The 14,243-nt window shown below is 39.1% G+C and overlaps 1 protein-coding gene across 1 annotated transcript; it reads right to left on the bottom strand.

Annotated features, from left to right (window-relative positions):
- Window positions 1-472: 472 nt before the first annotated feature.
- LOC122037408 (2-isopropylmalate synthase A-like) lies at window positions 473-11,204 on the bottom strand. The gene is made up of 12 exons (XM_042596878.1): window positions 10,440-11,204; window positions 10,155-10,368; window positions 9,983-10,063; window positions 8,148-8,237; window positions 7,969-8,055; window positions 7,428-7,528; window positions 2,675-2,708; window positions 2,516-2,590; window positions 2,186-2,269; window positions 1,976-2,110; window positions 935-1,080; window positions 473-859 (listed from the first exon to the last, which is right to left on the bottom strand). Exons 1-12 carry the CDS (start codon window positions 11,135-11,137, stop codon window positions 721-723), a joined length of 1,884 nt encoding a protein of 627 aa, XP_042452812.1. The 5' UTR covers window positions 11,138-11,204; the 3' UTR covers window positions 473-720.
- Between the last annotated feature and the right edge of the window lie 3,039 nt (window positions 11,205-14,243).

The raw sequence follows: 14,243 nt of genomic DNA, 5'->3' as shown, positions 1-14,243 counted from the left end.
TATTGATGTGACATTAAAGGCTAAAAAAATCTCATTTAAAATTTTAACGTTTCATCTTAAAAAACAAATAGAAAGAAAGAAAATGTCAGATTAAACAACAAATAGAAAGAAAGAAAATGTCAATGCACTCGAGTTCAGCCTACTTCAATGATCAATTAAGGTATAATTTTCCGCAAATGGCATCTTGTACATTATATTTATACAATTCGGCCGTACCACGATAGATATCTATAATTCGATTCTTATGACGTATTTAAAAATAATCTCTAAATAGAGTGCATAATCAAATGATACTGAACTCTTGAACTGCTCGTCACACGTATTTCCCAATTTATCTTAGTATCCAATGAAAAAAATTTCATAAAACTAAACCGATCATCCCAATAATAATCAATGAGACTAACTGAATTTATCATTTATATATATATATATATATATATACAAATCGAGGAATGAGTGGGCATAAGAAGAATTAATGAAAAACACACTTGCAACATGTACTATGGTCATACACTTTCAACATGTACAAAGAAGAGAGGTAAATGGTAACAGGTTGCATTCAATAGTCCAATTCATGTCTTGATGAATATGCATCGAGAACGAAATTGTTGTCTAAATAAATACAAATGGAGGATAATCCGGACACCTAATCACCATCAAACAAGTAAAAGCCTTGCCTATTATGCCAGGATCCTGACCAAACATTAAGCAGACTGCAATTTACTCAACTGAAGATGATATGTTCTTTGGTGTTTCCTTGGAAGCTTTCATGGCAGACACAAAACCTAGCATTTTGTTTAGAGCGCTAATGTAGGCCCGAACACTGGATACTACAACATCCATTGCAGCTCCGCTTCCACTGGGAAAAGTAAATCATTCGGCATTAGAAATTCTTATCCTTAGAAATGAGACATGCACAGAAGAGAAAGAAGACCTGAAAGTTCGATGCATAGCCTGCCCTGTCAAGGCATGTGTTGACGTATGACTACCATCTCCACTTATAACCACTCGTGTGGTTGCAATTGCATCTATGCCTTCAGTTACTGCATTTAAAGCATACTCCTTCAGAACTGCAGGCACCTGCAGAGGTAAAGCACATCCTAAATAAATTCAGGATAAGGATAACTTAGAAAAAAAAACATATATAGCATAACTTAAATAGAGATCGAACATACTGTTGGTGCAACACAACACACCTAACTGAAAAAGAACAAGCCTAAAATCTGCAATACAAACAATACCAAGAGGTTTCCTCATGCTAGTACTTTCTTTTTAATATCTTCAGTAACTATGAAAATAATAAGTACTCTTGATTTATTTTATATCATAATCCTAAATGGAGTTTGCTTGCCCCTTGCATCAAATACCACCTCCCACAGAATAAATTATAAAAAAATAATTTCCCCGACCTAAGAACGCTAGGATGATGAGTCACCTGCTGCGAGCGCTTCTTGATTTACCGTGATGACCGGTGAGAAACTTCCGAGAGACGGGATTAATCTATGTAAACTGGATACATGGTGTCAAAGATATATATATATAAACGAGCTAAGATCCAACTGTTTGCTGATCCCAGGTCTTAACAAATCTAACAGAATGCTCTTCAAAGTCGATTACAAACATGTCTTTTATCTTATATTTCAAAACTACCTGAAACAGTCACATGCTTTGGAGCTAGTCCTAGCCAATCACTGACTAAAACAAAGTAATCAATTCAGAAGTTTATAGTCATAAACTAGTGTACTAGATTACTTTCTCTCTTAGAGAAAGTTGCAGCTCAATACTGAGTACTGACAAGTTAACGAAATCTGTTTGAGTTGGTCCATAACTAACTTACCGTTTTATGTTACTGCAGATAGATTATTTTTATCACTACTGATTGCATCTATCTTTTGTTACTCGGGATGTCCCGAACTGCAATCTATTACATGAAATAACAGCATAAAATCAAGAGCACAGAAGTCTGTATCCTCACCTCAACTATGCTATCAATGGCTTTGTAAGCAGCATCAACTGGACCTGTGCCAATGGAGCAAGCAATTCTCTCTTCTCCATCAGAAGCTATTAATTTTACAGTTGCTGTAGACAGGCCAAGTGTTCCACATGTGGCCTGTAAGATTAAACCATTACTAGAGAGTTTATGTTTGGAGAGCTTGCTTATGGGGAAAAATCAGTCCAAGTATACCTGTAGTTCTTCAAGAGACCAAATAACAGGAGGCTGAAATATTTCATCGGAGATCAGTGCCTCCAAGTCTTCGTCAGATATGCGCTGTTGTCATAGAAAAAATGAGTTCGCATTTTTACTCCATCCTAGAGATCAATTCCGAGTAATTACCATTTTCAACAAATTAAGCACCACAAAGAAGGACGAAGGATGAGTTCAGTGTTATAAGATTGCATTTTCTCCTAAACCATTGGTTGTGGAGCATAGGATCATGTTTTGTAAGTCATTTAATGACAAAAGAAGAAAAAAAACTATGATTCTCCTGAGCTACAATAGTTAATTGTTTCTCACCTTTTTCTTCTCAGCGACTTCTTTAAATCGTTTGAAGACATCATCAAGTTCCTTCCCATCAATATCATACCCAAACTGAACAAATAAAACTAAATTACAACTTACAAATGCAAAATAGTAAATGTTGTTACAAAGCAAAATTAATGAAGAAAAATGAACCTCCAACAATCTACACCTCAAAGCATGGCGTCCGCTGTGAAGATCAAGTGTCAGTCTTTTTGGAAATATGATATCCTTTAAAAGATAGACATACTACAGACACACAATTCTGCAGATTATTTCAATTTTTTTCAACAAGTTTGTCATAAGTTTTCTAACATTAGTGCACTAAATTCAAACACTCCAAGAAGTGTATAAAAAACTTCTTTAATTTGAAATCCATTTGTTTAAATTGATCTACAAGATGTTTACAGATATTTGCTTCATATACTGAGTTGAGAATGAGTTTGGCTCTAATTGAGCTAGGTAGAAGCATGAGTTTAATATGCATTTTAACAAAACAAGAGTGAAAACAATTTTTAGGTGTGTGGCTGAACAGAATTCCTGAGCTTGGTTGGACTCATTTACAGCCTATGCATACAGTAAGAGAATGAAGATGCTTGTTTACTGCTTCCCAGACGTTTAGTTTATTCTGATGTGAACTAAAAGAATATTGTGCCAAAAGAACATTGATGTAGGACAAGAAATTCAAATGACATCATAGCTTGTTTAAAATTGTAGAATGTTTTAAGATGTGAAGTTGATATAGAAAAGGCATATATTAATCTATATGTGATGTGAGGTATCCTCCTAATGAGCTTCTCCCCAAACAGAGGGGGGAACCCAGTCGTCATGTTGCCAATAATCACTCAACGATGGAACCCACACAACTAAACTAGGACCTTTAAGACCTCTACTCGTCCTTGTTCCCCAGGTCATCTGAAGATCCGTTCAAGGGGGGTCCTTGAGGGCGGGTTTGATGGCTCTCTTCCCCTTCTTGATAAAAGAGGATAAGCCTGCAAATAGAGGCCTCTTTAAGTTGCAAGTCTCCCAAGGCCCAAAAGAATGGAGCCTGGCTAGTGAGAAGGCTCAGCAGCAAAAGACAGATCTGTAAACTCCTCTTTGGGGGCTGTCTTGTCAACCCACAGAGTGTTGATCACGTTGGTGGCGAGAGCCTTGGGCTCTGGATGATCGGCCATGTTAGTGCAACAACTCCACAGGTGGACTATGCTCCTTTGTGAAGGATCGAAAGAAAGCGATAGAGGGGGGGTGAATATCACATGTTAAAAACTCTTTCTTTTTGTATCGTAAAAACATGAGCAGTGCAGTGGAAAATGAAATACATGTTTCGGTTACTTAGTTTGGAGCCTAGGTCAACTCCTACACGACCCACGATCCTTGATCGCACCGTTGGGCAATCCACTAAAACTCTTCTTTCCAAAATCATTCGGAGAGAAGCAATTCATACAGATGTAAAGTATAAGATAGTAACAATCTACTATCTTATTTTAATTTAGGTACAATGCAAGCTAATAAATAACAATTATACCGAACAAAAAATATCGATGAAGTTTGTCAGCGCTGTGTTGGAGCAGTAGCTTGCTTGAAGGTGCGTTGCAGAACAATAGCACGAACAGAGCCTTTGCACAGAGGTGAATTGAAAACTGATGATCTGCCTCGGACCTCGAGCTTTATTTTTATAAGAATTGTCATCGTTCGGTAGACTGATCCTCGGGTTCAGTCGACCGAACCCGCTCCCTTCCTTCTTCACTGAGATCCAATCTTCGGGCACTGATGGCATTCAATGGTTCGGTCGACCGATCACCTTGGTCAGTCAACTAAACAATGAATTTCCCTGTTCGTCGAGATTCACACTTAATGCTGCTTTAATGAGATGATCTTTCGATCGACTGATCCTCTAGTTAGGTCGACCGATCAGCCAGGTTTCCTTCTCTGCTTTGGCTCGGTCAGATTTGTGACATATCATCAAGGTTCGGTCGACTGACCCTCTGGTTCGATCGACCGATCAGACTTCGATCGGACTCTGCTCCGCTTTAGTCTAAACTAGTCTCTGGTCTGAGTTAACCTTATTCGATCGACCGATAAGGTAATTCTCTGCAAAACAAAGTTAGACTCTATATTCCTGCAAAAAGCATAGTAATATAATAAGATGCATGAGTAATAATAGTCTTGATCTCAACTTGAAAACCTTCCCGGTTTCTTCAGTTGGATCAACCACCTAGAGTTTGTTCCTCTCTGGAGCATGTCCTCATTGTCATTATTCTCCGATTGCTTACTTCACCCTACCTGCCAAACATTGATCATCTAGACCTATTTGAACTTTGTCGCTTAGCATCGGACCTAAACCCACCAGGACTTTCCCTCGATCTTCGATCCTCCAAACCTATCGAGCTTCCCTGCCAAGTGTCGGGTCATCTCGACCCACTTGGACTTTCTGCCTAGCTTCCATGATCTGCTAAGACTTTCTCCAGGTTGAGTAAACAACCTGCACACTCAGTCAACTTGTTAGATCACAACAAGACTTAACTTGAACCTTTGACAACATTAAAACTCAGGTTTGATTCTGGTGCGTCCTGCACTAACACTTGGTTGTTTAAGAAGGAGACATGCTCAAGCCTAACCTTTGGGTTGTGGAAGATGTCGACGTTTCTTCATAAGAATAAAGGGCAGCCCGGTGCATGAAACTCCCGCCATGCGGAGTCCCGGGGAAGGATCCATTGTACGCAGCCTTACCCTGCTTTTTTTCGCAAGAGGCTGTTTCCAGGATTCGAACCTGTGACCTTTTGGTCACATGACAATAATTTTACCGTTGCGCCAAGGCTCCCCTTCCGTTTCTTCATAAGAATCTCTAACAAAAATAGCGAAGTCCATCCCCACAAAAGCGTGAATCAAACAAGCACCACACTTAAAAAACTTGTTGATAGGACCCTAAAAGCCTAACTTTACGAGCTTCTCTCAGCCAAGTCCTTAAGAACCTCAGAATTGGCCATAACGGCCTTCAATTTTTTTCACCGCCTTTTGATACTCGAGGATAAGGCTGGATGTCCATCAGTAGCCTAGTAAGAAATCCCACCAATACGAGATTACCCAAGGTAATGGACAAAAAAAACTACATCTTCCATCCTTTTATGAAGGAGGGGATATGCTAAACTTTCTAGTCAATCGAGGTGTCACAAAGAGTACCCTTTTATCAAAGTTAATCTTAAAGGCCGCCATGAACAACCACACTTAGTGACCCAACTTGGCTTGATGAAACCTTAATTAGAAATGTAGTCAAGCTTCATCAAGAGTTCAATGAAAAGTGGCTAAAGAAGAGCCTGAGGGTTCGAAGGAGACTCACCAATAGGGCGAGAAGGGAAAAGCACAACCTAACGATGAAAAAATCCATAAAGAAAAGTAATCATCCTTCTTGGGGGCTATTAAGGCCTATGATGCCTCTAGGGGACCAAGCAAACATAGTACTTCGACACCTCATACCTCTTGCAGAGCACATTCATCTGTCCAACAATCATCATGGATGGTTCGGCATGAGCCTCCTCAAATGGAGGTTGAATACTTTTGCCTAAACCAAGGGGAAACTAGCAAAGTGAGAATACTATCGAAAGTAGTGCTTATGGGGTTTTCAAGGATTGATAGGAGAAAAACCGATCAGATCAAAGCTCATTTGGGACAAAAGAAGCAATAATATAAGGCTCACAACACTAAAGGAACGTGACAGCAAAAGACCTAGTGCTTGTGGTTGGGCCCTTTTTATAGTCATGATAAATTGTGGAGGAAGTTAGGAAAGGAGAAGATGAAGGACAACTATCAATTCACAAGGCCTTCACATCAAGCACTTCTTAATGGGCCCCAATGTAAGGTGGGAAAATTGATATGTGGTATCTGCTCACCTCAGAAAAACCAATTAGGACAAATCGTGTGTCCCCCCCCCCCCCCCTAACCAGAGGCATATGTCATCCCTAGTAAAATGTCCCATTTGGATGTCCCTTGTTTTGCACTGACATCAACGACCAACTAAGAGGAGAACATGCCAATGTCACCTACAAGAGGGGTCAGAGCCATCCCAATTAAACATACTCTTTTCTTTGTCACCAAAGACAAGACAGAAGACCGTTCCTCACCTCTCCACTAGTTGTGGAGGTTATAGGATAAGATTGAGATATGAATGGTAGCCACTTCGTCCCTATCCCTATAAAAGGTGCAAAGGAAGCATGGATGAGCTTCTTCTAAAACCCTCAAGTTAGGGGTGCAAATAATTCAAGCTGTTTGCGAGCGGCTCGGTCAAAGCTCGACTTGAGCTAGAAGTTGATCGAGCTCGAGCCGACTCGTTTAATATTCGAGTCGATCTCGAGCCTATTTAATACTGGCTCGATGGCTCAGCAAGCCTTATCAAGCCAGGCTAATTCAATATTCTAATATTTAAAATAAATAATAAGTTGAGGAGGTGTTTGTGGCTAGAAGGTTTCATTGGGTCTAGTTGTGGTTGAAGGTTCGAACTGTGCCTTGTTTCGTTTTAATTTAATTTTTTGACCCAAGCTTGAGCCGAACTCGAGCTCAAATTCACCAACTCACTCGAGTTCAAGCCGAGTGCCTTTAATTTTCTTGAGCTCGAGGCTCATTTGCACCACTACCTCAAATACCACAACCTACACTTCAAGATACTCTACAACACACCTTGGCCAAAACCACATCTCGACTCTCAAAACTCCAACAAACTTGGTGAACCTACATGAGGCATGTTCAACCATCTAACTCGGAAAGCCACATCATCTATTAGGCCCAAACCTCAATAAGATGAAACATGGAAGGACACTAATTCTTGAAGTAATAATAGTCTCACTGAAAGGAAAGAAGTGAAGCACTTAGTATCACAAACTCTCTTGAAATAGAATGAAAAAGGCCTAAGCCATACCTAAGCTTTCCAAGGACAATGCCAGATTCATTTGCACGAGCTAATCCAATGTCTTCAGGAGAGATAATTTCATATGTACCCTTGTGTTTAAGCATCCCATCCTGCAAAAGATTAGATCAGATATCAATGCACAAGTGCAAAAGCTAACCATAAAAAGAATGCAAACGCAGATGTGGTCCAAAACCCAAAAGATTTCCCTATTCTGAAACCAATGAGATAATTTGATTTTATTGTTAACATGATCAATTTCAAAACCAATGAGAAAAAAGTGATTTATTGGACCGTCGTTGTTGAGTAAATTTGATGCAGCTGTCTTTGAGACAAATAATCCCACTTACAGTAAAAATTCAATGATTTTCCAATTCCTTGAGTGTAGCTAGTGAATAGCAAATGATTTATCTTAACCAAATAGTTATTTGTAACTGTTTGTGTTGCCACATTTTTTTTGTATTTGTCTTTGTACATGCTGTCCTAAAGTATTACATAGAACCTAACACAGCACAAAAAATTGCAAGCATAGCATCAATATCTTAACAAGCACCTGGTGGATGCCACTTTCATGAGCAAAAGCATTAGCACCAACAATAGCTTTGTGTGGCTGTAAATGCAAGCCTGTATATTCAGCTACCTGAAACATCAATCTAAATTTACACTTATTGAAAATAAAATAAATAAATAAATTCTTCAAGGGAAACATTTAGTGATCAATTTTTAAAGTACCATCTTGCTTGCCATCACTATGTGTTTTGTGTTAATTCCAGTATAAAGACCTCCAAGAAGTTCCTGACGACACTTCATAGCAATAACAACCTGCAACAAGCAAAACAAAGGATGAAGAGACATTTATCAGATATCAAAAACCAAAACAAAATCATAGTTATTTGAATCGTGCAGAAAGTCTTTGATAACACTTTTCACTGTTCAACATCATTATAATAAGGATCAAAACAATTAACAAGTTTACATTGTTGATGGTTCCTTTTTTTCGAAAAAAAAAAGGATTTAAATGTATCTTAACTTCTAGTTCACTTCTTGTCACTGAAGAACACATTGAACAAATCACTGCATATCTATCTCTGAATCTAAAGGGACTAATTTCTTACCAACTTTAAGCATATGCATACCCACAAGGAAAACATTGACAACACCTAAACATGATCATAATGCTTTTTGTCTAACCTTTGGACTATATATCTATGTAGCTGGTATGAGAGTTTATGCTAGCAATATATAATGCTAGTAAAATATCTTTGCAAGAGACAAGAAATAGGAAGAATGATGGATAGCAATTCCAACTCAAAAATTTTCCATATCTCGTGGAGATGACATGCAAATGAACACCATCGGGTTTCTCTGTAATAATTCATAGTCATATCTTTTATAGTGGATAAACTATTCAATAAAGTTAATTTATCAATATTCATAATTCCACTCTGTTTTGATAAAATATCTATGGGTCATTAATCTATTTATATATAAATTTCTACACTATTTTGATATTAAATCAACTGAATGGCTATGGATTCATAAGGTTTATGTTGGCATTCACATTCAAATATTCTACATGTATAAGCTCTATCAAAGGATATGTGCTTTGTTTTGGGCAAAAGAGATTAGAGAACGAACTTGGTGCTTCTCCTGTTCATGTAAGCAAGCAGGTGGTTGTCTTTTATGTGCATTTCAAAAATGACTGATCTCAACAAAATTAATTAAAGCTATATGATTAATTAAATTAGAAGGCAATCAATATAGGCTGAGTGGGGAAAATATAACTCACGAGTCTAAATTTTCAAAACAAAATATGGTGTGGCTGCCTTTTCACAATTGCCCCAGCCGTGTCATTCATTGTAACCCAACAATATGTGTAAATCTATTACATATATCTTCACGACCAGCTCAAATGAGAAACTGACCATGGTTTAGGTCCAACCACCGGCCAAGATGTTTATGCACATGATCATAGTAAGTCCCTCATTTAAACCTATTTACCCTCATTATTAGTCTAAAATCCAGTGAGATGACAGGTTGACAAAACGAGGATATTGTATATGAGATGCCAGCTTAGAGACCTGTATGGTACCATGATAACCAGAAGCCTAAGAAACCAAATAACAGTATGGCATTTAAAAACAAGCATTAAAGGATTGCGTCTTGTGTTAATGATGCTTGTCAGACCAGAAAACACTGCATACTACATTTCCATATAATCAGCATTCTAAACCATGGAACAGTGTGATAACTATGGCATACTCAAAAATATAGTTAATGTGATGATATCATCAAGCCTTTGCAACCACTGGCACATACTATAATTTGTGTAACCATGTGAATGCATAGCACGGCCTAGCACCAACTAATGACAGCCAGCAGAACAATCAAAATTTTGGTACTTTTAATCAGTCAAGATGAAAACATTTGCAGGACAGTAGCAAAAGAATTTTTGTTTTTGAAAGAAAGATCTTAATGAAAAAATCAAAATAAACCTCAGTAATTGAACAGAATGTATCCCTTTTTATTCACTGCGTGTAATGTAGCCATTTATATATTAATCATACCTCCTCCAAAGAAGCATTTCCAGCTCTTTCACCAATACCATTGACAGTGACCTCTAGTTGCCTTGCCCCTGCATAAGCGCCCTGAGATTGGGTTGCCAAAACAAGTGAATACAAAGAAGATATAAGAGAAAACACAGGACAAGCTCACTTGAGTCGAGTATGCTATACTTACTGCTAATGTGTTTGCAGTTGCAAGTCCAAGGTCATTCTGGCAGTGAGTAGATATAATCACATTTTCAATACCAGGGGTGTTTGCCTTTATGTCAGCGATTAACTGTCCAAATTCAGATGGAAGAGTATATCCAACAGTGTCCGGGATGTTCAGTGTCGTTGCGCCAGCTTTAATTACTTCCGCCAGAAGATGATACAGAAATTCCCTATCAGATCTGAAAGAGATGGCCACTAGAATCAGAATTACACTTCCATTATTCGAGTTCAAGTTAAGAGAGCAGGAAACCTGCCGGCGTCCTCAGGGCTAAACTCAATATCCCGGCAGCCAAGACTCTTGGCATAAGCTACCATGTCACGAGCAATGCTCACCACTTCCTCCCTTGTTTTCCTCAGCTTATGCTTCATATGGATCTCGCTCGTGGCGATGAAGGTGTGCACTCTCGGCTTCTTTGCATGTCGAACCGCCTCCCACGCGGCATCAATATCTCTCTTATTGCACCTTGCCAACCCACAGATCACGGGTATATGCCCGTCATCGCCAATGGGATGGTTCCCTACCTCGATGGCAATGGAACGGACGGCGTCGAGGTCGTCGGGGCTGGAGGCAGGGAATCCGGCTTCGATGATGTCGACCCCGAGGCGGGATAGGTGGCGAGCGACAACGAGCTTCTCGTTGCTTGTCATGGTGGCGCCGGGGGACTGCTCGCCGTCGCGGAGGGTGGTGTCGAAGATGCGGACGTAGTTGGGGTCGGAGATGCGATTGGGGACGTAATCAGGGCGAGAAGGGAGGGAGCATTTGAGGGATCCTCCGGTTAAGATCCGCGGTTTGTAAACTGTGGAGCGGGTGGGGAAGGAGAATGAGCGGGAGGAGAGAGACGAAAGCCATGAATTAGGGAGGAGACGGGAGCGGGGAAGAACGAAATCTTCCCGGCGAATGTTGGTAGATGAGAAGCAGTTGCTAGAGAGGGCGAGCGAGAACGCCATGCGAAGGAAGCGGAGGCGCGAGCTAGAAACGGAAGATGAAGCCGGCCGTCGTGTCTTATACGATAGGGTTTAAGAGGATCCGGTTCGGCTTCTTGTCTTATACGATAGGGTTTAATCACGTTTTAAGCACTTGATGGACGTTCGTTTCATGCTGAAGTCATTAAAAATATACTGAATAATAACAAATAAAATAAAATAATAGATTGATTCACCTGTAAAATAAGAGTCATATATGAGTATTTATGAGTTCCCTCAGATGGTGCGATGGTTAAGACATGAGAAATTGTCACATGAGATCTTGAGATCGAAATTTGGTATGGCCAAGCATAATCTTCCCCATGTCTTAGTCATTTGTACTAATGACTAGTAGTCATCCGTGATTTACCTCCTCCGTGCTGACTTAGGGACGGATTGGTGGGGGCGAGCAAATCACTTTTTGCCACATATATGAATATTTATGAGATATTGCCAAATAATCATCATGATCTTCAAAAATCAAACCTATTTAGCAGTTTTGGTTAAGTTAGTTCTTATTATCTTCAAGAATAATAATTATACACTACCATCTAAGAATAATAGAGGAACTATTTAATTAGAGTAAAAGGTATATACTCTTTCTAGATATCCTTATAATCAAATGGCTAGGGAATAAATGAATAAACATACGTCAGTAGAAAATTAATAGATATTTGATTATAATAAATCTGTTACTCTGTAATCCACTGCACATCTCATGGAACATAGGACTGTTTAAGAATCATGAGCACAATCCGAAGACGGAGCCCAGAATTTCGTATTGGGATGAGGTCGTTATTAAAGTATCATTCTAGTATTGTTAAAGATGTTTTCTGGAATTCCAGTATCAATAAGTTATAAATGTATCTAACTAGTATCCCAAGCAGCTAGGCATCCTGATGGATTCTTTCTCTCATGCTAGAGCATCGAACTGATTGGATGAGGGGTCAAGGGCCGAGCCAGGAATTGAATTTTATCCGGCCTAAAAATTTTTAATCAAAAATAACCAAAAAAAAATACATGGCTGGAGTATTTGACATGGAGATACCTACATAATGAATTCTAGAACAATAATAATTTACAAATGGACAAATAAATTTCATAACAAAAATCATTTACAATTCATGATGAATAATTTCAAAAAACATTGCAATCAATTTGGCAAAGCCATGGTGATATTGTTAAAGAAGCAATTTCAAAGCTATTTGAGAAAAGAAATCCTATAGTTAAATTCTCAAAAGCACTTTTAAAATGTTACTTGCATTTCATTTTCCTCAGCGTTTAGACTAAACGAACTCTCCATCTCTAGGATTTCTCTCGCATAATCTCGTGACAAAAAATTACAATATACCAAAAAAATTGTTAAAAAATACCTATAATCAAGAATATGAAATATGATTTTACATCAGCAACACATAAAAATTACACAAATCTTACTGCAAAATTCATACTAGGCATTAAGGAAAAAAATTTCCAAATTCAATCTTAGTTTAAAAATTGTGTTAATAGTGATAACACGGCGGAATCTTAGTAGCAACTAAGAGACACAAAAAGATGAAGATATAAAGATAATTATAGAAGTTGTGCATACCTTCAATGCCAAACTCCCAAGATATAAAGGTAATCTATATATACATACATATATTATTGAAGTTGTGATCTATGATTTTTAGCAACATTTAATATTCAGCAATATTCATACAAGCGATCTATATCATTTTGTCGTTTTTAGAACTCAAATTTCCTAACTCGGATATAGTTAGGGTCGAAATCTTTCAAACTATGATAGCAACCTCCCCTTTGTACGAGGATCAAGTGCAAACCATAACACCTTATCTTTTTAGGGCTCAAACTTCATAACACAGTGTCACCTTTCACTTATGGTCAAGTTCAACATTCCTTCCAGCTCCGATGAAACATGCATCTTGTTAGAAAAAGGGGAGGCAACTCAAGATTGCATTGAATTCATAAGTTCATTATAGAAAAGGTAATTCAGGATAAATTAAACTTGTCATTGAGCTCAAAAGATTTTTTTTAATTACATATAGATCAAAAGGATAGTTGAAATAATGTCAAGTTAAATCTACTATGTCCTTCTCGAGGATGTTGTCGGTGATTCTAGATAAGCTAATATAGGGGGGTGGGGCATCTGCGAAGAGGCATCCGTTCTCCAACAGTTGATGAATGGTGAAGTCCATTCCATATCGAATTATACGAATGAAGTGGGTGCTAATCAGATAATAAAATTCCTTTGAGCGAACAAATTCTGCCTTCTTGGCAGCCAAGCGCTTGTTCTCCCCACCTTGATACACTTGGAGCTTTACCATCTTACTCTCCAACTGGCCGCTTTGAGCCACCAAGGCTACTTGCAGTTCAGACTAGGAGACTTCTTGGGCCTCCGTCTCAGTATTGGCTGCCTCCACTTCAGCACGAGTCGACTCCAGCTCCTGCAACTAGGCCTCCGCTAGAGCCTTAGCTGATTCGGCTTCTTTCTAGGTAGTTCTTAGCTCTACCTTTAGTAGCTCGCATTCTTTTAGGCTAGCCTCCAGCTCGGCCTTGGTGGTTCCCGCCTCTTCCTTGGCCACATCCAGCTCAGATTTTTGATCCTCCATCGACTTCTTCAACTTCTCTACCTCCTTCTGTTGGTTCCTCTTCCCCGACTTTAGTTTGTTATTTTTAGCCTCGAGGGAGTCCACCCCTTTCTTCCATAGCTCCAAGTTATGTGTAACCCGAAGGTGATCTCCTCTCTTGCCCACCAAAACTCCCTTCAGTCGGGTAATCTCCACCTACATTGTGTCTGGGTCAGCTTGTAGATTCTTCAGGCGAACAATCTCCACCCTTGCTACGGACGCTTCTTCGTGAAGTATAGGCAAGATCTACTCAAAAGGGGCTTGGGCTAATTAGGCCTCCAATTTAGCCACTTGGGTTTGCATTTCTTGACGATCTTCCAAAATTTGGTCGAATCACTGGCCAAACACCAGCAACTTGGATGTATGATCATCTCCCTCCAATATGAGGTCCTTGGCTAATGCTCTCAAGGACATGTTCTTGGCAGCCTCCTAGTCACTCGACCACGTGGTTGCCATCGAAG

The sequence above is a fragment of the Zingiber officinale genome, chromosome 1A, assembly GCF_018446385.1.
Source record: "Zingiber officinale cultivar Zhangliang chromosome 1A, Zo_v1.1, whole genome shotgun sequence".
Classification (NCBI taxonomy): domain Eukaryota; kingdom Viridiplantae; phylum Streptophyta; class Magnoliopsida; order Zingiberales; family Zingiberaceae; genus Zingiber; species Zingiber officinale.
The sequence above is the reverse complement of the archived record's forward strand: the minus strand, read 5'-3'. Positions and strand labels throughout refer to the sequence as shown.

Excerpts from the sequence above, each read along its gene's own strand:
- LOC122037408 (XM_042596878.1), bottom strand. The coding sequence starts at position 11,137 with ATGGCGTTCTCGCTCGCCCTCTCTAGCAACTGCTTCTCATCTACCAAC. Across the intron at positions 2,591-2,674 it reads TGAGGTGTAGATTGTTGGAG|TTTGGGTATGATATTGATGG; the intron begins GTTCATTTTTCT and ends TTATTTGTTCAG. Across the intron at positions 1,081-1,975 it reads CCATTGATAGCATAGTTGAG|GTGCCTGCAGTTCTGAAGGA; the intron begins GTGAGGATACAG and ends TTACCTCTGCAG.